Source organism: Monodon monoceros, unplaced genomic scaffold (assembly GCF_005190385.1).
Source record: "Monodon monoceros isolate NGI ecotype Baffin Bay Population unplaced genomic scaffold, NGI_Narwhal_1 Super_Scaffold_5, whole genome shotgun sequence".
Taxonomy (NCBI): Eukaryota; Metazoa; Chordata; class Mammalia; order Artiodactyla; family Monodontidae; genus Monodon; species Monodon monoceros.
This window is the reverse complement of record NW_021703782.1, coordinates 56629033-56657015: the sequence shown is the minus strand read 5'-3', so window position 1 is coordinate 56657015 and position 27983 is coordinate 56629033. Positions and strand designations below refer to the sequence as shown.

At 36.0% G+C, this 27983-nt stretch overlaps 1 protein-coding gene across 6 annotated transcripts in view; it reads left to right on the top strand.

Annotated features, from left to right (window-relative positions):
* The window catches only part of KDM4C (lysine demethylase 4C), a 400055-nt gene that overhangs the window by 186674 nt on the left and 185398 nt on the right, over window positions 1-27983 (top strand). For 3 of the 6 annotated variants that reach the window (XR_003790632.1, XM_029201477.1, XM_029201479.1), the window contains exon 9: window positions 26092-26285. Coding sequence is in view for 5 of the 6 variants with exons in the window: in XM_029201477.1 (XP_029057310.1) it covers window positions 26092-26285 (194 nt within the window). In the remaining variant the exon portion in view is untranslated. Of the gene's footprint in view, window positions 1-16043; window positions 16142-24174; window positions 24249-26091; window positions 26286-27031; window positions 27108-27983 lie in introns of those variants that run through there. The other 3 variants (XM_029201482.1, XM_029201480.1, XM_029201481.1) reach the window with 3 other exon arrangements.

The following is a 27983-nucleotide window of genomic DNA, read 5'->3' as shown; positions in this document are numbered from 1 at the left end:
AGAAACAGAAGGAAGGAGGAGAAATGGAAACTAGAAACAGGAGGAATGAGGTTATAATAATAAGGCTCAGCTAAGAAAGGTCCACAGTGATTGCACTTAAAGCACAGTTCACTTTCACTGCTCTCAGGGAACACTGCTATGCTATGAATCCACAGGAAGAAATGCTATTACCTCAAGTAATCGTACTTGGGCCATGAAAATAAGAAAAAGTGTACCTTTGTGCTAAAATCACACATGAAACCATTCTAGACAAGAGCCAGGATAATTTTTCAATAATGATACAAATTACTTATAATTTAGTAGTAAACAAAGAGACAAATACCAGTTACTTCATCTACTCATATACTTGGCATACTCAAAAATTTCAAATGTTTTTAACCTAAGATATTTCAAAAATGGAAACTGCAAAAACAATAATATTCACAGCCCCCCATAAAGGATTCCTTCCAAACAACATCCAGCAGTGCCTTTTATTCTTCTGATTAATCATATTTATTTCCTGCTTGTGGAGGAATTCGTTGGATATACAACTTGTGGGTAAAATCTATAGGCATTCTGTATTTAGACACCAAACATGCACACATCTTCTGTTCGACATGGTAAAGAACTAACTAAGGGGAAGTGCAGAGCTATGTTTCATAACTCCTCTTCTAGCACTGATGCAGCCTCAAAGAACTATGCAAGTAACGAATTTCAGAATTCCACAAAGGTATTTCAGAATGTAGTGAGAGAACTCTAGAATACTGTGGTAAAATGGGAAGGATGGGGCCAACTACATGTGATTTTATTGTAGTTATAGTCTTTAAATTTATAACAAACTATCCTTTAAAACTAGGTCATAAAGAATCTTAGCATATTTTTTCATGGTCATAAGAAAGTCCTAAGAAATGCTGAATAGCAAAACTGTATCCATCTCCCCCCAAGCAAAAGGACCTTCTGTTTCCTTCCCAGGTTACTAGCAATCCCAAATGACTTCTTCATTAGAAAAAAAAAATCAGGATTTTAAAGAATGAGAGGCATCAATGAGCAAATTTCCCATCCCTGCCATGCTTATAAGAGAAAATTACTAATTAAAGTCAATGTTTTAGATAATATATCACATAACACAGACTTCTCAACATCATCACTTTTGATATTTATTTCTATCACAAATCCTTCACGATGTTTTATAATAAATAGTACAAACTAAACCTACCATTCATTTTCTTTACAAATGAGTAGTTGCAAGACTGAAATCTATGTCTTAGCTTTCATGGAGGTTTTTGCCATTTGCCTCTCCATTCATCATTGAAATCTTTCTGATGGGACTTTATTTTTGGTCTCCTGGCAAAAGAGAGCTGCATTTTGGCCATTTAGAGCTGGTCAAAACCATAATGAAATTAGAGAAAACTTTTTTCCTCTGTGGTAATGGCAGCCAAGTAGCAGTAGTAGTCACGTCATCAAAGAATGTTTGTGGATGATGATCCCACCACCATGGTAAGAGATGAAACACAGAGACTGCTGATTCTCAGAAGGCTGTGCCATTCCATTCTTCTGTGCACAGAACCATTGCTCCCTCCCAGAAGTATGGTGTGTTGCAAACGATCCCTGACATGCATGCCTCTGACCAGGTATTCAGTCTTACAGACTTGGTGCCGTGCTGTGGTGAGTATTCTCTAATAGAGAAACAACTTTATTGTCTGTGCAATGGAACCAGGAATGGGTTCATGTTACAGAGGAGTCACGTCATGCGAGGCAGGGTGATGACAGGGTGCTTTGTGCTCAGGTTTGGAGGCACAGAGCTGGGCCCACACACTGGCTGTGCTCTTTATTGGCTAGACAACCTTGTACAAACCACTTAGCCCTTCTGACCCTCACATTCCTCTACAGTAAAATGCGTACAATCCCAGTATATATGTTTATGGTGGCAATAATAAAAAGTATTATCATCAGAAACCTACAGAATCCATGCTTAGGGCCACAGAGATGTTGGGTGGTGAGATGGTATGACCTTCAAGTGTATCACTCATTCAAGGGAAAGAGAACAATTGTAAACATACAAGCATTAGTGGCATTCAGCTAATCCTGATTTTGCAACCAACGTTTGGGGCTTTGCTATAGCAAAGTAGCCTTTTGGTTTCTTTTTAATTGTTTGTAGATTTTCTTTCCGTTGCAGGGCAAAGACTGGTTTTATCCAGCTGATTGCAAAACTGATTCATAGTGCTGTCCTTACCCTGTCAACTCCACAGTCTTGCCAAACTATTAACCATAACACCAACACAATTACCAAAAAACTACTAAAAGAGTGTTTCTAATAGAAATCAATTATTGCTATTGCAGTTAGGGACAAATAATAATATAGCTCTGAGTAAGAAATCATTATTTCTTTTCCTGATTAGTTCAGCAGTAAAGGTTAGGATACATTTGCCTTCTTTCATATGTAACTTTATGATAACATTATGATGATAGGAGAGAGGAAACAATAGGGTTTAGTAGAAGGTCTTGTAGAGTCCTAAAGGGAAGTCATAGGGTCTCTTCTGTGCCTCCCTTTCAAAGCCTAAAGCCTGGAATGAAACATTTACAGTCATTCCCACACTTTCTCTTCCCTTTCTGAGATATCCAGGAATCCAAAGACCAGATGACTTAGCTTGATATAGTCCTACCCCAAACTCTTTCTCTAAGAGAAAAAGGTGAGAAGATGAGAGCTGGAGAGCCCCAAGTTTTCTTCCTGGTTTTACAGTCCTTTAAAATACCCTCCGATCTTGCACTGTTCCCCATACGTGGCCACAGACAGAGGAGAGGATGTTGGTTGCCCCTTCTCTCTTTAAAACCTTGGTCTGTTTCTTTGCATCATTGCCGTTTTCTTTTGAATTTTAGGCTATAACGTCTGTCGGGGGCTCTTGGAAAATATGTCTTGTATTGTTATTTTTGAACTTTTACTTGCTTAATAAATGTTAAGCGTTGTGACTGTAACTTGCCTGTGGTTATCATAGCACGGTTGTACCTGATGTCACATCTTTAGTCTGAACAACTTGAAAAGCCATTTAGTGGATTTTTTATGCCAGTCAGATTTACCAAGTATATATGCAGCTACTGTCATTCTCTAGATTTGTTTCAATTTATGAGTTCCTATTATAGTTCATAAGACAACTCTAAGGAGTGTAAGTGACTTGTAATTTATAGCCATGGTATGTTAATTCTGTGAAATCGTAGTCTAGTTAGGCTGTACGAATTGTGATGACACTTATCAGTTGTTTACACGAAACAACAAGATAGATATGTATGTCTTCCTTTGAGAAGTAATAAAAAGAAATGCCTGTCAACTTAATTTATCACCAGACATTTTCATATTTAAAGCCCTTTATAGTGAAATAAAAGCTTGACCTAAAGATTATGGTTACTGCAGACTTGACAGCAGCTGTGACTGTGGCGTAAAATACTCTAAGGGCCTCGACTGCCATAATAAAAGCTGGGTAGCTCGTATGAAAAGCTGTTACATGAGGTGAATGTTCTTGGATATAGAAACGATTAAGTAATCCTTCCAATCAGAGATCTGAGAGGTCATCTGGTTGTTTATGTTATATCAGAATTGTGCCTTTTCAAGCACTAAAAAATTTGCTGAAGGAGGTATCTAAAATTCTTTTTCTCTTTTTTGAAAGTTTAAATATTACTAGTACTGAATAGCCAGGAAATATCAAAGGATGATTTTATAATTATCTAGTGGTAATTGCATTGTGCAGTTCTGCCATCATGTAGCTACATACATGCCACATTGACCAGGGGCTGGTGAGTGGAAGATCCTGTACAATCACAGAAAGAAGAATTAGATGGTTTGCTTACAAGTTTAGCACATGGTATTTATTATTAATGACTTACTAGGTCTAGCTCCTGAAAATTATCCAGTTACTTTCCATCAGAGATAGAAGTCATTGTACAAACCGTCAAAAGTTTATAAAGTTTCTGTTTTTCAGTAGAAAGTTACATTTTAACTATTTCTTGTCAGAAAGAATGTAACATTTATATATAGCATAATTTATTGGTAATTCATAAGCTGTCTTTTCATATCTTCTTATATCTTAAACTGTGACTTAAGTTAAAAATTATAATAGTAATGTTTATTATTAGAATTCAAACTTGCAGTCATAACGGGCAAAGTAAAGGTCTGTGCCCCTCTCAAACAAAAATAAAAATAAAAACTAGTAACCTCTTTGGTGGTATTTAACATTGTTATTTGTCTGTAATCTGTTCACTGCCATGGTTATTCTTCCATGTAATTTCTTTCCTCCATAGAAATTGCCATCATTTTATGCTTTTTCCCCTACTGGCCTATGGTGTTTGACGGATGTTGTGAATGCAGTTTCTGTGCACTACTGAGTATATGCATTAATCAGAGACTATGAAATGCCCATTGTTCTCTCAAGTTCATTTATAAATCATTATAAATCATGACCAAGCTACTGGCTAGGTTATGTTTGCTAACATTCACTCTATTATGTACTTATGTCTGAGTGGTGGGGAAACGTGGAGCCATGGCAAGCACAGGTAGCTCCATGGGGTACGATTTTGAAGAAAATGAAATAGATTGAATGACTGATAAAAGCAAGGATAGGACTGATGATGATCAAATGTCTTGTACCCAGTAAATTCTCAGCTGAACCTGCAACAGCATCCTGAATTAGAGGCCCTTACATCATAGCGTAAACCCCTTCCTATGTTTGCTCAGGTTAGCAGTGTTACCAACCAAACTTGGGTCCGCTCGCCCGAGCGCAGTAAAGCCAATCTACTGACACCAGGTTGTGGTGAAGGAAAGTGTAGTGTTTATTGCAGGCAACAAGCAAGGAGTTGAGGTACCTAATGCTCAAAAAACCTGAACTCTCCAATGGGGTTAAGGGAAATGTTTTTAAAGACAGGGTGAGTGAGGGGGGTTGTGGGGTACGTGACCAGCTTGTGGGCATTCTTCTGATTGGTTGGTGGTGAGGTGATTGAGTCAACATCGTCAACATTCTGGTTCCAGTTGGTCTGGGGTCTATGTGCTTGTGATCAGCATACAGTTAACTTCTACCTGGTGGAGGTTTCAGTATCTGCAAAACAGCTCAAAGGACATGGCTCAAAATATTATCTATTGTCCTTGAGGAGGAACTAAGCATCTTTGACTTTGTTTAATGGCTAAACTATTATTATTTTGTCTTGCTTGACTGTTTTCCTTTGTTTCTGCATTTTCTTCCTTTAATTAAATTTATTCTTTGGAACCTGGGGAAGGCCTGGGAGGCGAAAGTTTTTCTACAAACAAGAGGCAGGCGGAGGATGGGATGGGATGGGGGTGAGTCAGTGGCAGCGGAGGGGTCCCAGGAAGGTCCCGTAGGGTCCTACTCAGTTACAGCAGTAGTTAAAGAAAAATTTATATCTAATGCATTTGAAGACCAGATATTGAAAACCTATCCAGTTTTCTAGTTTTAGAAATACAAACTGACCTTTGGGTACCGAATCTATTAATGTTCAGATGAGTTAAAGGCTAACTGAGATTTTCAACTTTTGTGGTAATCACATAGTTAGACCATATGAAGGCAACTTTTTTAAAGAAAATATGTTCAATGATCATTTTAATAGGTTTGATTTTATTAAAGGAAAAAGATGTACTATAAATAAACGTTTTTAACATTTACATTTTTACAAAATAAATCTTTTATAGTCAAAATGAGAGATTCAGTAAAATAAGATGCTTATTTCTTTGTTCCATTAAAGGGGGGAAAAAAAAGACATCAGCTTAAACAACTGCCTCAGCCCTCATGTAGATTTGTTTCTATTTCAATAAATCCTCTGGGCATTAGTATTATAATATGTAAAAAGTGAAATGTGAAAACTTTAATTTATCTATTTCTTCTTAAAATCTGGTGTAATATTTCCATTACCAAAAAAAAAAAAAAAAGAAGAGCTCAGCATCAAGAATCAGTTACTGACATTTTCCATCATTCACTATACATATACGAGAATTGCAGAGCTAAAATGTGAAACCCCAGACCTCTTACATATTTTACAGGATACTTTTCTTTCAAGTAGCCTTTAATGGACATTGTTTTCATAGCATTGTCTTAAAATTACTTAGCAATGAATTGTAGAACCAAGCTGCCTGGGTTTGAAGCTTGGACAGACCTTCGGCAAACTACTTAACCTCTCTGTGCATTGGTGTTCTCATTAGTTAAATGGGCATAATAAGTATACCAAGCTCCTAGGGTTGAATTATTAAATGTAATGTGCTTAGAACAGTCCCTGGCATTTAGCACATGCACTGTACAAGTGACAAGTAAATAAATGTAGACAAATGATTTTTTTAGTGTTAATTTATTGTTGAAAATATATCCAAAGGACACATTTTTTTCATTCAATTTATTAATTCATGCAAAAAGTATTCATTGACCCCCGCCCCCTTCGTTGAAAGGCACAGTGATGAGCAGGACAAGCATGATCTTTGTCCTTTTACAGGCAAGGCTTAGAAGCTGACATTTATAAAATGATTATACAACTAATTACTTAATTATGATATCATTTGTGTCACATATTCAGGGTGTTGAGTTATTTTGTAGTAGGGGGAACTGACCTAGTCTGTATGCATTTAAGGTGAAATATGAAGGATGTTAGCTAGATAAATATGCTTGGTTATAGCAAGAGGATGAGAATGTTTCCAGCAGGGGCAGCAGTACATAGGAAGATTTATAATGTAGCGTAGCAAAAACAGTGGAGAAAAATGACAACACGAGTCCATAAGGTGTTTCATTGCTTTTTAAATTCATGAGATCTGCTCTTTCCCCTGTTATGTGCCCTATTGTCTGTCCTGCACATTCTTCCAGAGCAGCATCCCCTTTTCTGCCTCTCAGTCTTCCTTGTGGCTCAAGGACCACACCGACCCGCCCCCACCACAAGCAGAGTGTGTACATTCTTTTGTTTGATGGTGCTGCCATCATCCTGTTGTTTCCTTGACACATTCCTACTCCTTTTTTATCCTGCTTTTTCTTGCTCTCACTTTTTCAACTGTTCCTAGGTCAGCTACTTATTCTTCAGTCCAAATGAATATTTGAAAAATGGGTAAAAAGAAGCTTCTTTTGCAAACTGTTGGAGCTAATAATTTAGGCTCTTTGGACACTAAGAACATAACTCTGATGGTATTTTATTGACTAAGGAAGTCTTGCTTATTTTTTGCTTATGACCTAAGAAGTATTCTATTTCAGAGTTTTTCCCGATCATCAAAGGACTAGCTTAAGTTAACTTCTACCTGCATTATTCTCCTAAATAATCTTTTTATATCTATCCAGATTTTTAATCTTTTGATCTCTGTTTCTTGAATGCCAATCTTACAAAAATGGGAATTTCTAAGAGGCTTCTTTATATGGTTTATTTCTCCATTACTACATCTTAGGAATTATATCAATTAAAGAGAGAATAATTATTAGTAGGAAATAAAAGAGAAAGGTGGTTCTGTCTGTGTAAGCATAGGCATGTGTGAACTTAAATTAAGGCGATTTGCAGGGAAATACCTAAAACCATATGCCCCTTTTATGTTTCTTAATACAGATATGTTATAGCTGAACTGTGGTAAAGTGAGGGTAATTGATGACTAAGTGGCATTTATCTCCAGAACACAAGAGTATTACTCAGGTTTCTCCAGAGCCAGTAGGATGCATATATGTAAAGAGATGTATTGTAAGCAATTGGCTGCAATTATGGAGGCTGAGGTGTCCCAAGATCTGCAGTCAGAAAGCTGGACATGCAGGAATAGCTGATGTTTCAGTTCTAGTGCAGAGGCAGGGCAAAACCCTTGTCCCAGCTCAATCAGTCAGGCAGGAGGAGTTCCCTCTTATTCCTGGGGTGGTCAAACATTTTGTTCTATTCAGGCCTTCCCCTGATTGAATGGCGCCTGTTCATATTAGGGACAGCAATCTGCTTTATTCATTGTACTGATTCAAATGGTCATTTCATCTAGAAGCACCCTCACAGACACACCCAGAATAATGTTTGACCAAATGTCTGGGCACCCCATGGCCAAGTCAAGTTGACACATAACGGTAACTATCACAAAAAATTTTGGTTTAACATTTAAAAATCAAATCAGTTTAACCCATCACATTAACAGAATAAAAGAGAAAAAACATATGATGATTTTACCAAATGCAGAAAAAGCAACATTCATTTCAGATAAAAATGCTCAGAGGGAACTTTGTCAATAAAGTGGGTATAAGAAACCTACAATGAATGTCATACAGAATGGCGAAATATTGAACAGCTCCTCCCTAAGATTTGGCGCAGAGTGAGAAGTTTCATTCTCACCACTTCTGTTTGTTATTTCACTGAAGACTCTGGCCACTGCAGTAAGTCAAGAAAAAGTAGCCAAGGGCATGAAGATAAAAGAGAAGTAAAACTGTCCCTATCTGGAGATGATTGTTTATGAAGAATATAGCTACACATAGATCTAGATCTTCTCCAATAGAAGAGAAGAGAGAATCCACAATAGACCCACACTTATATGGCATTTAATTTTTGTCAGTGGCACCAAAGCGATCCAGGGGGGAACAAAGAGTGTTCAACATTTGTGACAAAAATTAACCTTGAACCCCACCATATAAAACTACTAATTCAAGATGGATCCTAGACCTGAAGGAGAAAACTGAAATATGAAGCTTTTGGAAGAAAATATAGGAGAATATCTTTATAACTTGGGGATAGAAAAAGGTTTCTTAAGTCATAGCAATAATTATAAAAAGTAAAAATTGATGAGTTAGACAAACTTCTGCTCATTAAAAGACATCATTAAAAGAACACAAATTAGGAGAAAACATTTGCAAAACATCTATTTGATAAATGACTGGTATCTGGGATATATAAAGGACTCAGACAGCTCAATAATAAAACAACAAAAATATCTCAATAAAAAGTGGACCAAAAATATAACAGACCCTTCACAAAGGAAGATATACAAAATTAAAACGTGTTCATGAATGTACAGTTGTTCCCAGTAGTTTGCTCCTAGTATGAGCTAGGCTGCAACATTGTTGGAAGGACTGGAAGAGTGAAAGGGCGTGTAGGGAAGATGGTGTTACCTGAGCTCGGGAACAGCCGGGACCTTTGTGCCCCTGTATTCCTCAGGCCTGGCCTGCTGCTGTCACTTCTCCAGCAGCCTGATGCTGAAATCTTTAGACTCTCTTCTGCCTTCTAATCTCTGCAAGTCTCCTTAATATCAGAGCCAAATCAGAACCCTTTGGCCTGGGGCAGCTCCATACAGGGAATAGTTCAGATGGACTGGGATGGTGCTGAATATCAGCACTGTATATCCTGTACTGTCAATATATTGTCCGTTTTTAGGAGCACTGATACTGATGATGAAAGGATGTAGACTCAAGTCTTCATTCTACCACTTGCTTAATTCATGACCTTTCACAAATTATTATTATTATTTTAAAAAATATTTATTTATCTATCTATTTAGGTTACGCCAGCTCTTAGTTGTGGCCGGCAGGCTCCTTAGTTGCGACCTGCGGGCTCCTTAATTGTGACATGCAAACTCTTAGTTGCAGCATGCATGTGGGATCTAGTTCCCTGACCAGGGATTGAACCCGGGCCCCCCTATATTGGGATCACGGAGTCTTGTCCACTGCGCCACCAGGAAAGTCCCATGACCTTTGGCAAATCATTGATTCTCTGTATCCTACATTAGTAAAACAGAGTTATTAATAGTTCCTCATAGGGATGTGAAGACTAAGTGAACTAATGTAAGTACCGATGCAATGAGAAAATGCTTTGCATTTATCACTGTGCCTGGCACATAGAAAGCACACAGTATGAGATGTTTGCTATTATAACAATCAGCTTGAATTCTTATTTTTTACTACAATCAATTAAAACCTTTTAAAAACCAAGACCTGGTATTTAAGATAGGTCCCCCTTCCTCTTATACTTAAGAACTTAGGAGACTAAACATAAATGAAAAAGTACCACGAATAATTTGCCATTGGACACGAGAAGCCATGAGTACCATTGCTGCATTTAACTGATCGCTCTTGGTGAGACAGTTCTTCCTGCTTCATCCACTGTAGGAGTTTCACGTTCTGCTCAGTCAGGCCTTCTCAGAGGCAGGACTTCTGGTCTGTGATTGACAAGATTCTTGGATGTTGCTGCTGCTAAGTAATAATTAAGTTAAACTGTTTCATTAAAAATATAAAAAGGAAGTAGTTGAATATTAAAAAAAAAATTTACACATTTACTTTGTTTGAATTGCTGGAAGAAGTCCAGAGTAAAGGTTCTTTTTTAAATTTGGGATTCCAATAGCCTTTGTAGTTCAATACCAGTAAGTTAACCTTATCCTTTGATATACATAATTCATTTTCAGGCACTTAGTAATCTTATGTCTTTGTGGTTACAGGTTGCTGTATTTCTGACATTTTATTATTAAAAGTAGTATTTAGATCTGAGTATTAAAGTGAGATGGTATTTTAGACTAGGCTTTTAAAATAATGTATTTTACATTGGGTTTTTAAAAATTTAATATTGGTCCTGGGACATTGGAATATGTAACTTCTGTTTGTTTTAACACTACTTAATTGCTATTTTGATGTTTCTTTCTTGATGATATAAGACAGAAATGTATTTATATGAGTATAAACTTTTCCTGTTGAAGGTTTTTTTGTGTGTTGTGACTGACATTTAAAATCTTAACTGGTTTAGACAGCCATATGGATTCAAGTCTCCAGATTAAAAACATGGGGCTAATTTATCTGTTTATCTTTAGGCCTGATATTCTAAACATGCTAATTGACCTTAATTGTTTTGAACATATGTAAAAGTGGAAATTTGAAGTAGTCTTCTGCTTTGGCAAATTCTTATCATAATGTTCTGTTACTGATTTTCTTGTTAATTTAACTTTTATGACTTGTTCCTGGCTCACAGTATATGTCTGTCTTACCTGATAACCCATTTCATTTCATTCTGACTATAAAATCATTTTCTTGTAAGTCAAATGCTAATTGTATTGCTCTGGTTTCAATTGTAGATACATTTCCAGTAACAGTCTGGAGCAGTAGATTTAAAAATCCTTCCTATGCTCATAGATGATTTTAACTTTTCTTCTGCATATGTCATGTACTTAGTTAAGTGTGTAGATTCTGTCTTAAGATGATCTTAATGGGTCAACATTCTCAAAAGTTGTAGCCTTCCACCTCCTTTTGGCGCAGCCTTCTACCTCCTTGACGTATATCTTCAAATATCTGTCTGGATCCTCTTACTGCACTTTCTTCTCTCTGGTTCTTTTATCACACTTGGCTTCCTTCTCAGGCTTTTGTTCCCCACGTTGTGGCATAGATAACTGTTGGCTTTTTCTAGGTTAATAGACTAGGAACAAGTCCTGAGATGAATCCCCTTGGCCTACATGGGTCGTGTGTGGATCCCTGAACCAGTCACTGTTGTCACTGGGATGGAATGTTTGATTGGCTCCGTCCAGCCGCACCTAAAACACAGGCCCTGGGCCTGGGGGAAAATTGTTTTTAGTGCTTTTTTTTAGTCAGAAAACATCCTAATAAAAGTCTTAGGAGTGAACCACATAATAAAATTTAGTGATTTAATCCTGCTACATCAATTTCAGTAAATTTTTTTTTTTTTTTTTTTTTGCGGTACATGGGCCTCTCACTGTTCTGGCTCAGCGGCCATGGCTCACGGGCCCAGCCACTCTGCGGCATGTGGGATCCTCCCAGACCAGGGCACGAACCCATGTCCCTGCATCGGCAGGTGGACTCTCAACCACTGTGCCACAAGGGAAGCCCAGTAAAATTTTTTGAACAAACTAAATAATGAATAGTAAATTATAAATAAAAACAGCCCTATTCAGTTTCACAAAACTTAACCAATGGTGAGAATTGCAAACTTTTTCCAGATTTCTGCCCCCCCTCATGTAGCTGCTTATTTATGAAGTTTGGTAACTATGCCCATCATACCTCTTTGCTCATATTAGGCACTGAAATGTTTGTGGAATGAATGCTGTCATAGCTTGTTACTCTGGACATTATTTCAGCAGCACAGGTATTAAATTGAATTGAGAATGGATGTAATTTAATATTTGATTAAAGGAATGGGCCTTCTACTGTTAGTTTTCTTTTCCATATTCATTTCACAGAGAGGGGAGATAAAAGCTTGTGGTAGGGTAGACTTCGTGCTTCTGCACTTGGAAGGGAAGGCTTGCCATTTACAGTCTTGGGCCAGAGATTGTAAGGATCAGGTGGACAATTTGCAGCAGAATGGATTTCCCACACGGAATTAGAGTACTGGGAAGCCATTTACAACTTATTTCCTATGTTCTTGGACAAAGTAAAAAGGCAAAGGATGAGCAGACGTGGTATGTGATAGCTGTTTATTGCTGTAAAAAGTCCTCCCTGACCCCTGCCCTGCCTTCCAGAAGACCTCAGCAACAGTTCTTGGAATGTAAAATGAACCAAAACTGAAGTGATGAACTAGTGTCCTAACCCTGCCATTCCCAGTGCTTTACCTTCCTCTCCGCTTTAGTTGGGTCTCTCCAACCCCATGAGGAAAAAGGTTTTTGCATTTTGATTTAAAGGGTCACTGCTACAGCTTGTATTTATTCACTAGAGAAGGCAGAACATTCCTGGTTTTTTGTTTCTTGACAGTGATAGATTGTAGTAGGCAGCCACATCTGAGGAAATAAGTGAAACTACAGCCCTGAAATAATTTCTTATTACACATATAGATGAATAATCTTTACTCTGATTATTGTGTAAGTTGTACAAATAGGGGGCTTTATTTTGGCACCAGAAGTTTGGTTGGATATAATTGTTTTAAAGTGGAGTGGTCTTTAGTACTTGGCAGGATTTGAGGCTGATATCAGCTGTGTTTATGATTACTTTCTGGACTCAGTCCAGTTTGAATTTAAATATATTTAAAAGTACATGTGAATATGAGGGAATGTAGATCATTAAAACTGCATTTATTATGTAGCCTTTCTTTTTTTTAAACATTTAGACTGATTAATGAGTTTCTGTAGAGTAAAAATAGAACACATCCTACCAAATCACTTTCTAGATTTTATCAGTAGACCCATTGCCCCTCGGGTAGTGAAGGACTTATCTTGTCCAGAGCTTGTTAATGATCATTGCAACAATGACAATTCTACATTTTATTTGTATCAACCAAATTCTTAGAGAGTGGGTATAAAGTTAGAAATCTGAGTTGTAGTTTGTAGCTGTGTGTCATTTGCTGGACAAAAAAAAGCATTCCTTAACATTTATGACGTTTCCATTAATTAAGGCAGAGTCCTCATATTTGCTAATGAAATACTTTGAGGTCTTCTAATGAAAGGTTCTACATAATGATAAAGTAATTCAATTTTTAAATAAATTATGTAAATAGAAATGAAGCAAGTAAATAATTCAAATATAGTAAGGTCAACATTAGATTCATTTTCATTTTTGTTTTGCTTCTTACATTAAGGGCAATATTCTAGTGTTTGGCAGTCATTCAGCTAGTATTTATGGAGCACATACTATGTGTTGGTGACGGTAAAACTGATCTGAGTCCTGTCTTCACAGAATGTAGGTTCTAGGGCAGGAAATAGATGTTAACCAAATAAACATACAAATATATGATTAAAAATTGTTATAAGTGACCTGAAGGAAAAGAACAAGGTGCTAGGAAATGAAATACTTCTGGTTTGGGTAAATATAGAGAGATCAAAAGTGAGAGAGAAACTTCATCACTTAAGAAAGGGATTCATCTATTTATGGATATTTCCACTCCAAGTGTAGAGCTTTAGTCCAAGCAACCTCCTCATACCATACCCACTTCTACTTGTACCCACCACTTCTGTCCCCACACTGCTCTCCCCAGTATCAGATTTAAGGAAATGGATCAGTCTCTAACATATGTATGTGCATTATAGGTAGATAAATGTATATATTACATATATGATCATGTGTAACCTGTTTTCTCCACCTGCTGGTAATGCTTTCCCATATCTCTAAATGTTCTTCCGTAAGTTATACCATGAGTTTTTAGAGGAATACCCTCTTGTTTAGAGGAATACCCTCTTGTTTCTAGAAAATGTTTTTCATTTCCACTGCTGAAATGAACATTCTTAAACATAAGCTGGTACATTAAGTAATAATTATTTTCTTAGGATAAGTTCCCAGTTGTTAAATTACTGGTCACAGATTATTCATATTTTAAAAGTTTTATTACATATTTAAAAGTTCTGTGTTGCTAAGTCATTGGCATGATTTATTCTTAACATGTCACAGATTGGTTTAATGCAGCTTCATTTTTTGCTATTTTTTTAAAAATTTAAGCCATTATTTCTTTTTTAAAAAATTTATTTATTTTATTTTTGGCTGTGTTGGGTCTTTGTTGAGTGTGGGCTTTTCTCTAGTTGAGGCGAGCAGGGGCTACTCTTCGTTGCGATGCGCGGGTTTCTCATTGCAGTGGCTTCCCTTGTTGCGGAGCACAGACTCTGGCGTGCGGGCTTGAGTAGTTGTGGCACACGGGCTCAGTAGTTGTGGCTCGTGGGCTCTGGAGCCATCTTTTGCTATTTTTGAGTCTAAAGTCAAGCAAATAATAGTAATAGTCATGGAAGTTAGTTCTGCATGTTGGATCCCTATTGGCCTTAAACTGATTTAAATCCTGTTTTTCCCATCTTAATTTCTTAGAATAACAATGAATCCTCTTATAAGAAATGTTTTTCCATAGACTTTCCTATTTATGGTTTTCTAAATTTGGCCAGAGAGAAATTGAAGAAATACAAATCCATTGTGTGTTTTTCTATCTTCTGTTTGTTTTTCTACTGGTTCAATGAATATATCTACCTTTTTCCCCTGCTTTAAATCATCTCACAAAATTAATAACAGAAAAGCTAATAGCAGTGCCAGACATATTCTCACACTTGAATGGGAATGCAGGAATTGCCAGATGAAATGAATCTGAGATGCTGAATTATTTACTTATAGTGCTGTGTGGTTTCCTAAGGAAGTATTGCTGAAAGAGTATCTGTTGTCAATTTAAATAATTTTATTTCCAACAAAATTATTTGTTTTCCTTTGATTATTTAATGTTAAATTTCCAATCATATTGTTAACATTAGAAAGCCTGAAATAAATTATACTTCTTCCTAAAGGCATTAATTTTTTGACCTAGTTAGCTTTCATCCGGTTGTCTCTTGTTTTGGAAATAGTGCCAGAGAATTTTTTAGGTGGCAAGAGACATGTGATCAGAGTGCATTGAGTGTGGGGTAGTGTTTATGACATGACTGTTAAATAAACAAAGGTTTCATTTTTCCTGAAAAATATATTAAAAATTCAGTATGACACATAGGATTTAAAAATGTGGTAACCTAGAATTTATTAGAAAAACAACAAGTTATTTTTGTTTCTCCTAAGCGAGAGCACCCTTGATATATATGGTCAGCTCTCCGAATCCTCGGGTTCTGCATCTGTGGGTTCAACCAATTATGAATTGAAAATATTAGGGAAAAAAGTCTAGAAGTTCCAAAAAGCAAAACTTCAATTTGCCGCCCACTTTGGTAGCTATTTATATAGCATTTACATTGTATTTATAACTATTCCCATAGCCGGTACATGGTATTAGGTATTATAAGTAATCTACAGATAATTTAAAGTGTGTGGGAGGATGTACATAGATTATATGCAAATATTTACTATACCATTTTATATAAGGGACTTAGGCATCTGCAGATTTTGGTGTCTGAGGGCAGTCCTGGAACCAATCCCCCAAGGATACTGAGGGACAGTGGTACTATCCAGAGCTTCCATTCTGGGGATTACATTATGCATACATGGCCTTTTTATTCATTTTCCTCCTCATTTGCTCCTCCCTCTCCTCTTTAGAAAAACGGTATTTACTTATTAATCATATTTCCCACATTGATAATAGTGTTTGAACTGTACAAAGAAAGATGGAAAAGGGTTAGAGGATGTTGCCTTCATCTCCAGTTCCACAGAAGTGAACATCTCCAGCATTAGTCAGATGGTTCTTACCATGGCCAGTGTTCTATCGTGAAACCTGGGGCGTGGCTAATTCTGCATTCAACCCCTTGAGTTACTCAGCGTGTTCCTATGTGCTTGGTGGCTCAGTGAATGGGAAGCTGAAAATCCCAGAGATGCTGGTAAGTAGGATGAGTCTTGCATCACTTGAACTTTTTTTCCCACTCACTATCCTTGTGCCATCCAGCAAGTCACTTAGTATTTTTGTGCCTCAGTTTCCCATCTATGAATTATGATAATTAGAGTGGATTTTTTATTTCCTAAGGTTCATTCCAGGTGCAGGATGAACTTCTAATTGTGTCCAATTAGTCATTAAAAAATATTTGCAAGATTCAAAAGTCAGTGTATCTGAGCATCTTGGGAGAAGGATTATATGTTGTATACTTCTATGTATTTCTGTTGGCTCTCTCGCATATGATCATACAGAGTTTGAGTATTTATATTCATAAATCACTTAGATCCCTAGGACTCTGCAGAGCCCCATTTTTTATCTGATCTTGCCCAAATTTATCACCCATATAAAGTGTGTGACATGCAATGCATGAATTCAGAACAAAATAACTTCATCTGTTCCCCAGTACTAAAGAGTTCAATTTCATGCTGTGTTTTACATGGCACAGTGGGAGTAGATTGTTTAATGTCTGTAACTCTGAACTTCCTTAACCTTTCTATCAGATACTTAGCTAAGTGTTGAGAAGCAGAAATTCTAAAAATAATTCCTACAGTTTTTTAGAGACCCTTGGAGCAAGCTATTTGAGCCCATTCCCCTTCTTTTTGCATAGTTTTTCATTGTCTATTTGAGCAGTGTTCCCATGGGTCAGAAAGATAGAGTTTCTAGTCTCATACCTTAAATTGCTTTATAATTGCCTTACTTTATAAGGGAGATATACCTTATAAAGTATGGTGAAGCCTGAAAATATTCAGAAGAAATTAATCTGAATCTATTAAAAGTAGGGAGAGCGGAGGAAACATATTTCGGAAAGTTGCTAGCTAGACTGGATAAACTCTATCAATACAGCATGATGTCATGCATAAAAAGCTAAAATAATGAGATCCAGGCATTTATTCTCAACTACAATTTCAACTTGGTTATGGGTCATAGAAAAAGAAGTTTAGAATGGAAAAATGTGGCCCATATTTAAATTAAAACCATTTAAAATGTGTTAACTATGGTTTGGTTTTGAATGTCCACAGTAGATTGGTTAAGAGTATGGCAGTTATTCTAGATTGAATCTGGTAAAGGCTGTATTACTTGTTAGCAGTGTGACATTGGGCAAATTAAGTAAAATTCTCTGAGCCTCTGTTTCCTCATACGTTTATAAAAGGTTATTTATTGAAAAAATATTTTTAAGGGCCTCCAGTCCTCTAGACAACTAGAATGTACTTCTCAGAAAGACAGACACAATGTATATTTTCATGGTTTAAAACAGACTGGGAGGGGAAGGTCAGATATGGCAAAAGTATCTGAAATAATTCACAATAATGATTTATTAAAGTGAGAATAAGAAATTTAGTAGTGGTATCAGACTTTCTTACTATGAATATGATTATCTTTTTGGTCATTGGGGATATATATATTTTTTTGCGGTATGCGGGCCTCTCACTGTTGTGGCCTCTCCCATTGCGAAGCACAGGCTCCGGACATGCAGGCTCAGCGGCCATGGCTCACAGGCCCAGCCGCTCCGCGGCATGTGGGATCTTCCCGGACCGGGGCATGAACCCGTGTCCCCTGCATTGGCAGGCGGGCTCTCAACCACTGCACCACCAGGGAAGCCCCCATTAGGGATATTTTAAAACTACTTTCTTCTTTATGTCCATGAGAACAAAACATTTAGAAAATTTCTCTGGGTGTGTATCCTGGCATCCCCAGAACCTTTAAATGCTTTGTGCACCCTGACAACATCAGGGTTATGTGAGCTCTGCAGAGCAGTCCGGGGAAAAACAAGGGATGTGCAGGTCTCCTGCAGAACTTGCTTCATTAATGGATATAAGGACAAAAGAAATGACCTTTGCATTCTTTATATACTTTCATTGTTGATTAATACTGATCTTAGAATTGTATTTCTTTTATCTCCCTGCTCAGTCAGTGTAAACATAATTATATAGTTTACTCTTCATGTGATCTGGTGAAATAGCCTATTACTTGTCTTTGACTGATATTATATGAAATGTTACCCAGGAAATCAAAGTGCTGTTCAAATATTATTTTCACCTTAATTAGTTTTAAGTATTTAACAGCTCTGTTTCTTGTATTAAAATAATGCTTATAAATTAAGATAATTATAATAATTTTCTCCCAAAATTATTAATGAAGAGGGTACAGGAACAAATGAGCAATGATTGAATAAGTACACGGATGAAGTAAATCAATATTATAATGGGTATTACATATGACCAAGGGATGAAGAAGGCCCATTTGGTGTACAGTGATGGATGCCTAAATATGTTCCATAGATAGGAACTGGCAAGAAATGGGGCATTTTCTGTTCTACTGTTACATTAATTTCACGCAATTTCTTTAGCTCATTTGAAGAATCCCATGGCTCTACCATCTTTGAAAATAAGTTCTGTAAAATATAAGTATTTGAGCCCAGACTGAAACTTTAAAGCATTACATTGCTTTACAACAGCATTTTGAGTTTCCTTCAGTATTTTGTGAGGAAGAGGGTTGGGAGGATCACAATCATAATCACGTTTAAGGAGCTCGGCTGATCAAGTGTATTTACACTTAAAATTTTTTGAACCTTTGTGAGAGAGCCAGGAAGACATTTTTATATGAGGGAGCATTCTCAGAGCTCAAGACTTACCATTTTTACTCAGCTAATAAGCAGAAGAGCTGTAGTCAGTTCAGGGTTCAACAAGTATATAGATAGAGCAATGTGGCTACTGCTTATTCATCATATTAAAAACATAGTTGTATTCATTAATCTGGTGGATTAATCACCATTGTGGACTTTAAAATTGCCTGGTTTCTTTAGCTCAGCACAATGTATATTAGAGTCATCTACATTCATTATACTGATTCTGAATTCCCCTTTTTCTAATGTATACTTAGTTTTGAGTCAGCTAAGAAATACTGATCTGTTTGGAGTACTCCAAGGAGGGTGAAATTCTGTTCAGATTTGTAACTGGCAATGAAAATTTTATGATAATAGAATGAATTGACTACAGAGTAGAATATTCTACTTTTAAAAAAAATTTATTTGAAATAATTTCAATATAAATAGGTTCCTTTACATTTTTTTACAGTTAGTCAACACATTAAATACTTTTATTCATTCTTAATTGTATGGTGAATGTAAAAAGAATGAAAGTTCCTTCAGAAATTTTTGTTGTATCTCAACAGGTTAGATACTTTACAGATAGTATAATAATACCCTGTCAATAGATGTTGGCTTCATTGACTGCATAGTGCATTTATTTTCTAAAATTGTTTTTATTTAATGATTCTTAGCAACCGTTTAAATTAGGCCATGTTTTTGTTAAAATAATTAATTTCTGTAAAAACTGAGTGGTTTCTCTATTGGAACACAATGCCAGAAAATATTGATCAGAAATACTACCTTAAAAATTTGAGTGCATATTGGAAAATTTTGTTTCTCATTCATATTTGAAATGAAAAATAACTAAGTATAATTGTACCAGAAAAAGTCTGGGGTTCCTGGACTTCTGCAAATTTAATATGGGTTAACAGTGTGGCAGTTTTCCAAAGAGCTGGGTCCTTTCTCTTCTATAAGTTTGGTATGATGCAGTAGATTGGATGTAAGTTTATGTAGTTGTGAAATGAAGATAGAGATTCCAAAGTACTAGTGGATTGATAGTAACATAGTTTGTTTTAATGCTAACAAATTTACCAGCAGGTTATTTTTTTACATGTGAAGGGAAAGAAGAATTTTTAGGTTTTGGACATGACTAAATTGAAAACAGATAAAAGGATTAAAAACAAACAAATAAACAAAAAGAATAAAAGGGTTAAAGAATAGGAAGGAATGAAAGAGATGTAAATCTGGAAGAATAAAGAGTAAATCATAGATCAGTTGGCCAAAGATTTCTCTTGATGCTCTAGTGCTAGAATTGTCTAAACCTTTTTTTTTTTCCAATGAGGTATCTGAGCTTCCTGAGTGCTAAATTATCTATTTACTATAAAAGGTAGTTTGATGGTTTAGAATATAATTATATTTCAGGCCTAGTTACTGACTTTGGCTCTAATTAGTTATCACCATCAGTCACATTCTTGGTTAAATAAGAGGTTGCTATGCCTAAGTAGTATCTTTGTTATTACTTAGAGTAAACAATAATGAATAGTTGTGTCTAATTATGTTAATAACACATTCTTCTTAATTCTTGTTGTCATAGCTAAAGAAAGTGTGTTAGAAAACAACGAAGTGGAGAATATTTCTCTTCCCTTTATTCTTTATTTATGATGTTCTTTCAAAGGGCAACTGGTAATACAAACTTTTGGGTTCTCAAAGCAAATGAATGGTGATTCCATTGAAGGTTTGGCATTTTCCCATTTGATACACAGTCCCATATTTTCATAGCTTATGTGTTCGGAGATGTAAGACAGTTTTGCTATGTGTTGGATAGGAAATGGATGCTTCTTTCTTACTGTATTTCTGATTTAATGTAGTAATTTGGTTGTACCTTGAAGATAATTAACAGATAACCTTCAAAAACAATAATTTTCTTGGAGGGGGACTAGATTTTGATAAAAACCTAACTTTTCCAATTATTGATTTGAATTTTTGAAGGAAATAGGAATTGATATTCTTGTTTGTGTTTTTAAAATGAGTCATTTTCATTGTTAAGTACAATTAAAGTGGTTATCATAAAGGACAGTAACTTACAGTGTTCTTAGGTTTTAAGATACACCCACTACTCATGTGGCAACAGCAGACAGCAATATATGCTTCATCAGACACTTATAAATATTCAAAACAAGAGTTTGCCATCATTGGCTCCTTTCCTCTTTTTGACTGTCCTGTTCAGTAAATCTGTTTCATCTGTGCATTGGTCCCTTTTTATAATTGTTGGGAAATTAATAATTTATAAGAAAAATTTAAACATTATTTATCCTCTTTGGGCTATGATATACTGTGGTTGACATTCGTTGGAATTTTGTATGTAAAAAAGAGAACATTTTCCTGTATATGTACAGAAAATTCGTTTTTAATTCTGAGATTGATAGTATCTCATGTCTCTTGAAACTACATACATGGAGCCATCTAACAGCAAGCTCTTATATTGATAAGAGGCCCCATTTTGGGGGATACAGTAGAGAAGTCACATGAATTCATCCCCCACCCTCACCTTATTCTACCTTACAGTATCCTACCTGGCAGGATTCACTTGGGTCATGGTGTTTCCCCTTGTAAATGCCTGACTTCTATTGATCCTTCAGTTTCTGTTGTCTCTTCAAGAGGGGAAGCCGAGGAGTTGAGTCTGATAGGAAGGACCCAACCAGGAGCTGGATGTGCATCGCAGTGGGTTCCACCCATGACAAGGGCCCAGTCCTCTCACATTATCTCTCAATCCCCTGCAAGGTCATAGTTGCTCTCGATTCTTCAAAATCTCTGTGCACTTCTCCTTCTTAAGACCCCTCGTTATACCAGAAGCCTGATTCTTACTTCCTCAGTTGCTTCAACTTTCCCAGTAAGGCAAAATTTAATAACACTAAGAACCTCTATATTCTTGTAGTCAGACCAATTTAAGGCCTTGTCCCCTGTGTGTCTGTGTCTCTTCTTGTCTGATAAGGGCACCAGGCCCATTGGATTAAGGTCCCACCCTACTCCAGTAACCCCTTATGTAATTTTACTTCTGTCTGCCATAACCCTTTCTCCAAATAAGGTCTGCATTCTGAGGGGGGTTAGCACTTGAACATACCTTTTGGGGGTTGGGAGAGGGAGACACAATTTAACCCATAACAGCCACATCAAGTGGCTATTAGGCTTGTTATCGTATTTTAAGCTATTCTTTCCTTAGTTCCTTCCTAATTATCATTTAAGTGTTATAAATAGACTGAAAAGCAGGATAATTTCACACATTTTTGCATACCTTCAAAGCCTTCCTTATCAGACATTTGCACATGAGAGGTTTTTTCCCTCCCATAATTAGCCATCCTGTGTGTCACAAAGAAAATATGTTAAAGTAATAGCTCAGTTTGGGTTTTTATTAAACATCAACTTCTTATTTTATTAATCATATATTGTGGTTATATGAAATTTCCAATTCTACAATTCATATGACTATTTGCTGCCTTAGAAAGTTGTTGATTTTTAGAAACATTCTCATCTTGAAATTAGATTGCTGGTTTTCAGTATAAGTAACGGAGAGCCTGAATTTGATTTCCTTGGAGATAGGAACAAATAATCATGATTCTGTGTAACAAGTCTTAGGGTGGTGAAATATGGAAGAATTCAATGCTTAACAGACTATTGACGATTCCCTTTAAATTTGGACTTAGCCATTACATACATTACATATTACATAACTAGTATGAATGTTCTTAAAAGAAACAGTAAGAAAAGCCATTCTTATTAGTGTTTTGAATTCATATCCAAAATAGATTACTTGAGAAGTATTACCTATTATTGGTTATTGCTCTTTGTACCAATATGTAGTCTGTAAATTTCTTTGTTTCTAAATGGGAGTGTTAATGTCTTCCCTTCCTACTAATAAAGTCACATAGCATGTTCTATTAAATGATCTCATCTAATCTTTAGGGCTTTAAGATGAGTGTATTATTTGTCACTACTGAGAAGAGTAGATTTTCTCTGTGCTGTTGAAGTTTACTTCAACTATTTTTGACTCTGGCATTGTTCCCTTGCATTATTTTGGGTATTTTATGACTCTATTTCTGAATACTTAAAATCAAAGGCAAGACATACATATGTTTTATTTTAAGGAAGTCTTAGAGTTTATTTTTTTCTTAAACTTTTTATTTTCAGATAATTGTAGATTCACATGCTGTTGCAAAAGATAATACAGGTAGATCCTGTGTATCCTTTATCCTGTTTTCCCCGATGGTAACCTCTTACAAAACTATAGTACAATATCAAAAAAGAGGAAATTGACAATGATAGAGTCAAGATACAGAATATTTCCACCACTGCAAGGATCCCTCACATTGCCCTTTTATAGCTGAACCCAGTTCCCTGTCACCATCATCCCCTCCCTTAACCCTGGCAACCATTAATTTGTTCTCTGTTTCTATAATTTAAGACACATATTCTTGTATTGAGTCAAACAATCAGTTGAGTGGTAGATCTTGTTGCATGTATATAAAATTCAAGACTTCTAGGAGAGAGAAATGGGAAATTAAAATCTAGGACAAAATTCTTGCTGTGGAAACTTATATCATTTATATTGTCCACTCCTTTTTCTTCATGAAGCAAATATTAGTAACACTATACGAAAATAAGAGAGTCTCTGCTGGTGAGTCTAAACTTCATTTCTTCCTTTAGTGAAAGGTTGCGTCTTAAACCAAAATATCTTTAAATTTCTCAGAATCCTCATTTTCCATATTTCTAAGCTAATTATGGTAAAAATGACTTAGAACTCTCTCTTTATAGGCATGCCTCAGATATTGTGGGTTCAATTCCTTTCCCCACAATAAAGCGAGTCACACAAATTATTTGGTTTCCCAGCGCATATAAAAGTTATGCTTACACTGTACTGCCGTCTATTATGTGCAGTAGTACTATGACTAAAAAAAAAGAATATGTACATACTTTAATTAGAAAATACTTTATTGCTAAAAAATGCTTAACCATCATTTGAGCCTTCAGTGAGTTGTAAGCTTTTTGCAATAGTAACATCAAAAATCACTGATCACAGATCACCATTATAATGAAAAAGTTTGAAATATTGCGAGAATTTCCAAAATGTGGCACAGAGATACAAAGTGACCAAATGCTGTTGATAAATGCTGTTGGAAAAATTGGTAGACTTGCTTGATGCAAGGTTGCCACAAACCTTCAATTTGTAAAAAGCGTTTTATCTGTGAAGCGTGATAAAGCAAAGCGTGATAAAGCAAAGCACGATAAAGCGAAGTGCACTAAAATGAAGTTTGCCTGTACTTAACTAATAATAGAAAGCAGTGGTGTAGATAAATAGTACTCCATTCAGAAGAATAATTGGTACAATTTGCATTCAGTGTTTAGGATGAATTTTCTTTGGATGGCAGAATGGTGAGCAGGAAGGCATTGTGGTAGGAGCAAAAGCACTGAGGTAAGGAAGCTCATGGTGACTCTGCTCCTTGGGTTGAAGAGGAATGTTCATGTTGACTTGCCGTGGGAGAGAAACCTGGAAATCTCACTAGTGGAGTCCAAGCTTAGAGCCCTTGAATGCTGGGCTCAGGACTTTATTTTAAAGGCAGAGCAGAGTATTACACCTTATTGAACTCCGAAGTGAAAGATTATGAGATATTTGAGGGAGATTAAAGTGACAGCTGTAAAGATGAATTGGTGCTAGGAGAGACTGCAGGCAGGGAAATTAGTTAGTTTTGTTATGATAGGTTTTAGCATCTGACAGTGAAGGTGTCCTGGTAAAAGGATTTCTGCAGGTAGAGGAAGAGCTAATTATAGATGATGACAGACTGGATTTCTAGGGGTAGAAGACAAGGGAGGGATTAGGAAATGTTGATTGTGAATATAGGAGAATAGAAGGATTGTCATATCATTTATAATAAAATTTTTGTTTGTATTTGGAGAAGCTGGTTTTAGGCATACTGACTGTTAGCTGTGTCCTGAACTGTTTTTTTTTTGTTTTTTTTTTGTTTTTTTTTTTTCCCCTTTTTTTTTTTTCCTGAACTTTCAAGGCAAGATTGGAACTCTCTGGAGGAAGTTTTAGGCTGGAGATTATTAGGAAATTTTAAATTAATTTGCATGGAGATGATAATTGTATTGCCAAAATATTGAAAGACTTACTGTTTCAAGGCTGTTATTGAGTCAACCAGTCTGTTGCCAGGTGTGTTAGGGATGGTTAAGGTATGTTACATCTTTGAGACTATCTCTGTTTCACTATTTGAATTCTATCTGTTCCATTGCATGGAGTACTAACCTAGACACAATATAACCTGTGTGAGGTCTTTATAGGAAACTTGCTTTATATGATATGACTTCTAACTATGTATTCATGAGAATCAAAGTTCTAGTGGATTCAAAATAATCTTTTCTTTGAACTTCTTAACACTATTCCTTCTTTCTAGTGGATATGATTGTAGTGGATATGATGGTGGGTGTTTCATGTGATATGATGTAGAAGAGGCTGTTTCTTTGCTCCTAATTGTTGGTTACTTTGTGAGAGTATATTTGTTAATAAACATTAATGTGATTAAAATATATCTTGGAGAAAATTTATCTCACCCTATTGGTTAAATTATTCTAACCACACATTTATTAGCTACTTTTATTCATTGTCAACCTAGGTTTTCAGCTTTACAGTATTCAGCTCACTGATGCATCCTTGTGCTGGGAGGGTAATCCTTCTGTTGCAGGCATGCTTTCAAATGTGTGCTCTTTCCTTTCAGTTGTTCTTGGTACACAGTTTCCAAGAACTCTGCAATGCATTTTAACATCTTATTCTACTGTTTATAGATGTGAATATACAGGTTATCACCTCCATTCAGAAGAAATTGAGTTTGTTACTCACTGAATGTTTTTCTTAAAACTTTAAAAAAATATTTATTTCATTTATTTATTTTTATTATTTCTCGGTTGTGCCAGGTCTTAGTTGTGGCACATGCGGGATCTTTGCTGTGGCATGTGGGATCTTTTTTAGTTGTGGCGTGCGGACTTAGTTGCGGCATGCGGACTTCTTAGTTGTAGCATGCATGTAGGATCTAGTTCCCTGACCAGGGATCGAAACTGGGCCCCCCTGCATTGGGAGTGTGGAGCCTTACCCACTGGACCACCAGGGAAGTCCCTACTCACTGAATGTTTGAAAATGTAAAACATTATTCTCCATTATGTAGTGACTAAGTATTCGTGTATGGTACATTCAAAGGACAGCTCAGTGTGACTTTCTGTAGTTAGCAAAATGTTTAAAGCACTCCAACCCCATTGCGTTTCAGTGCACCTGCAGGAAAGACATGGTGAAAATTTCAATGGATATCTTTGTGAGGAAATTTCAGCCAGACAGATACCAGCTTTGGAAACAAGGAAAGGATATATATACCATTGATCACACGAAGCCTACTCCAGAATCCACCCCTGAAGTAAAAGCATGGCTGCAGAGGAGGAGGAAAGTAAGAAAAGCATCCAGGAGGTAATGATCCTGCCCACACCCCATCCTACTTGTACTTACTCATTTAAAATGGGTCCTTGAACATAATGTTCTCAAAGACTATTTATTTGCTTTTTTTTTCTGTTTATTCACCATCAGTTTACTTAATATCTTACGAAAAATTTGACGCAAAGTATTTTCAATTCTTTGGAAGTGTAATAAATAAATAGAATATAAACAGAGATGTATATTGTATTTGAGAATATTTTTAAAGTTGCAATGCATGAGAAATAGAACAATTCTAGACCTTCTAAACCCCTTACATTAATGTATTTAAAGATTTATCAGTGCCCTCTATTCATCTCCTTATTTTTGTCAACTTCAGTAACTCGATTTCCAACTTTTTAATTTTGCTACTGATTTTGACTTTTAGTAGTTTTCTTTTTCATTTTTCAAACATCTCAGATATTACTTTTCTCATTGGGATGCCTATATATTTTGCTACATTATACACACTTGGCTTTATTCTTTCACAAGATGTAAATCAGAGCATGTGGTGTTTCTGTAACGTGGTTGTCCCTGTGTACTTTAATCTACATTCCATTTTTGTGGCCAGTGCCATTTCAAAAGCCTTTAGGCCTGTTGTGGTCATCTTGCTGTCTTAAAACACATTAAATAGGGTGTGTGTTATGTTGCTCAGATCCTCAGGCAACCTTTTTAGACTTTTATATTTTCCAGGTTTATATTACATTTTTACTCTCCAGTATTACTCATTGTTTTTCTTTCAGATTGTAAAAGTAATATTTGTGCATTGGAAAAAATTTGTAAAATAAGGAAAAGAATAATGAAGGAGTCCCAAATCACCCATAACCTCACAATCCAGAGATAACCAGTGTTAAAATTTTGTATATATCCTTTACATATATATTTTTATTTATTATATAATATTATATACATTTCCAAAATTGGGGCCATGCTCTTATTAATAATTTGATGACCAGTTTTATATTTTTTCATGTAACTGAATGATTTGCTACAACGTAATTTCTAATGCCTGCATGTATTTAATCTCCTGTATTTGGACCTGTAGCTTGTTTCTAGTTTTTTGCTACTAACCAAATAACACTGCAATTTTAAGTCTTTGCCCACACTTCTGTTGCTTATTTTCTGACTCTCTCTCTCTTCCCCCCCCGCACCCCCCCTGACAATTTATTTTCTGCTATTTTAGAATGCTAGTGAGTGGAGGAACCTTAAGAACATGGAGTCAAACCAGCATTTTGTAAGAGATATTCTTGACGCACAGAATTAATTAGTAGCAGAATTAAAACCCAGGTGTTCTTAGTTCACCCTATAGTCTACAGCAGTAATTTTCAAACTTTTAGTTTTCAAATCAATTTAATAGGTTAGGAACAACATTTTAAAATTAGGAAGTAAAAGAGAATAAAATGCATTGTAGTTCTTCCCATGAGGTAAGGGTAAGTATTAACTCATGACATGTGTGAGCATGTGTGTATGTGTGTATTGTGTCATCATCTGAAATGTATAACTTACTGTGGGTTGCATTCCGAAGAGTTTGGGAAACACCGATTTAGAGAGTCACTGTGTTTTGTAAATGTGCGAATCCGCATTGCCAAAAAAGTTCACTGTGGAAGGAGGCAGTAGTCAGTCTTGAGTTCAGTAGCCAAGAGCACATCTTGAGAATTGTTCTTTAATGGACAGAAAACACAGTACTCTAATTAG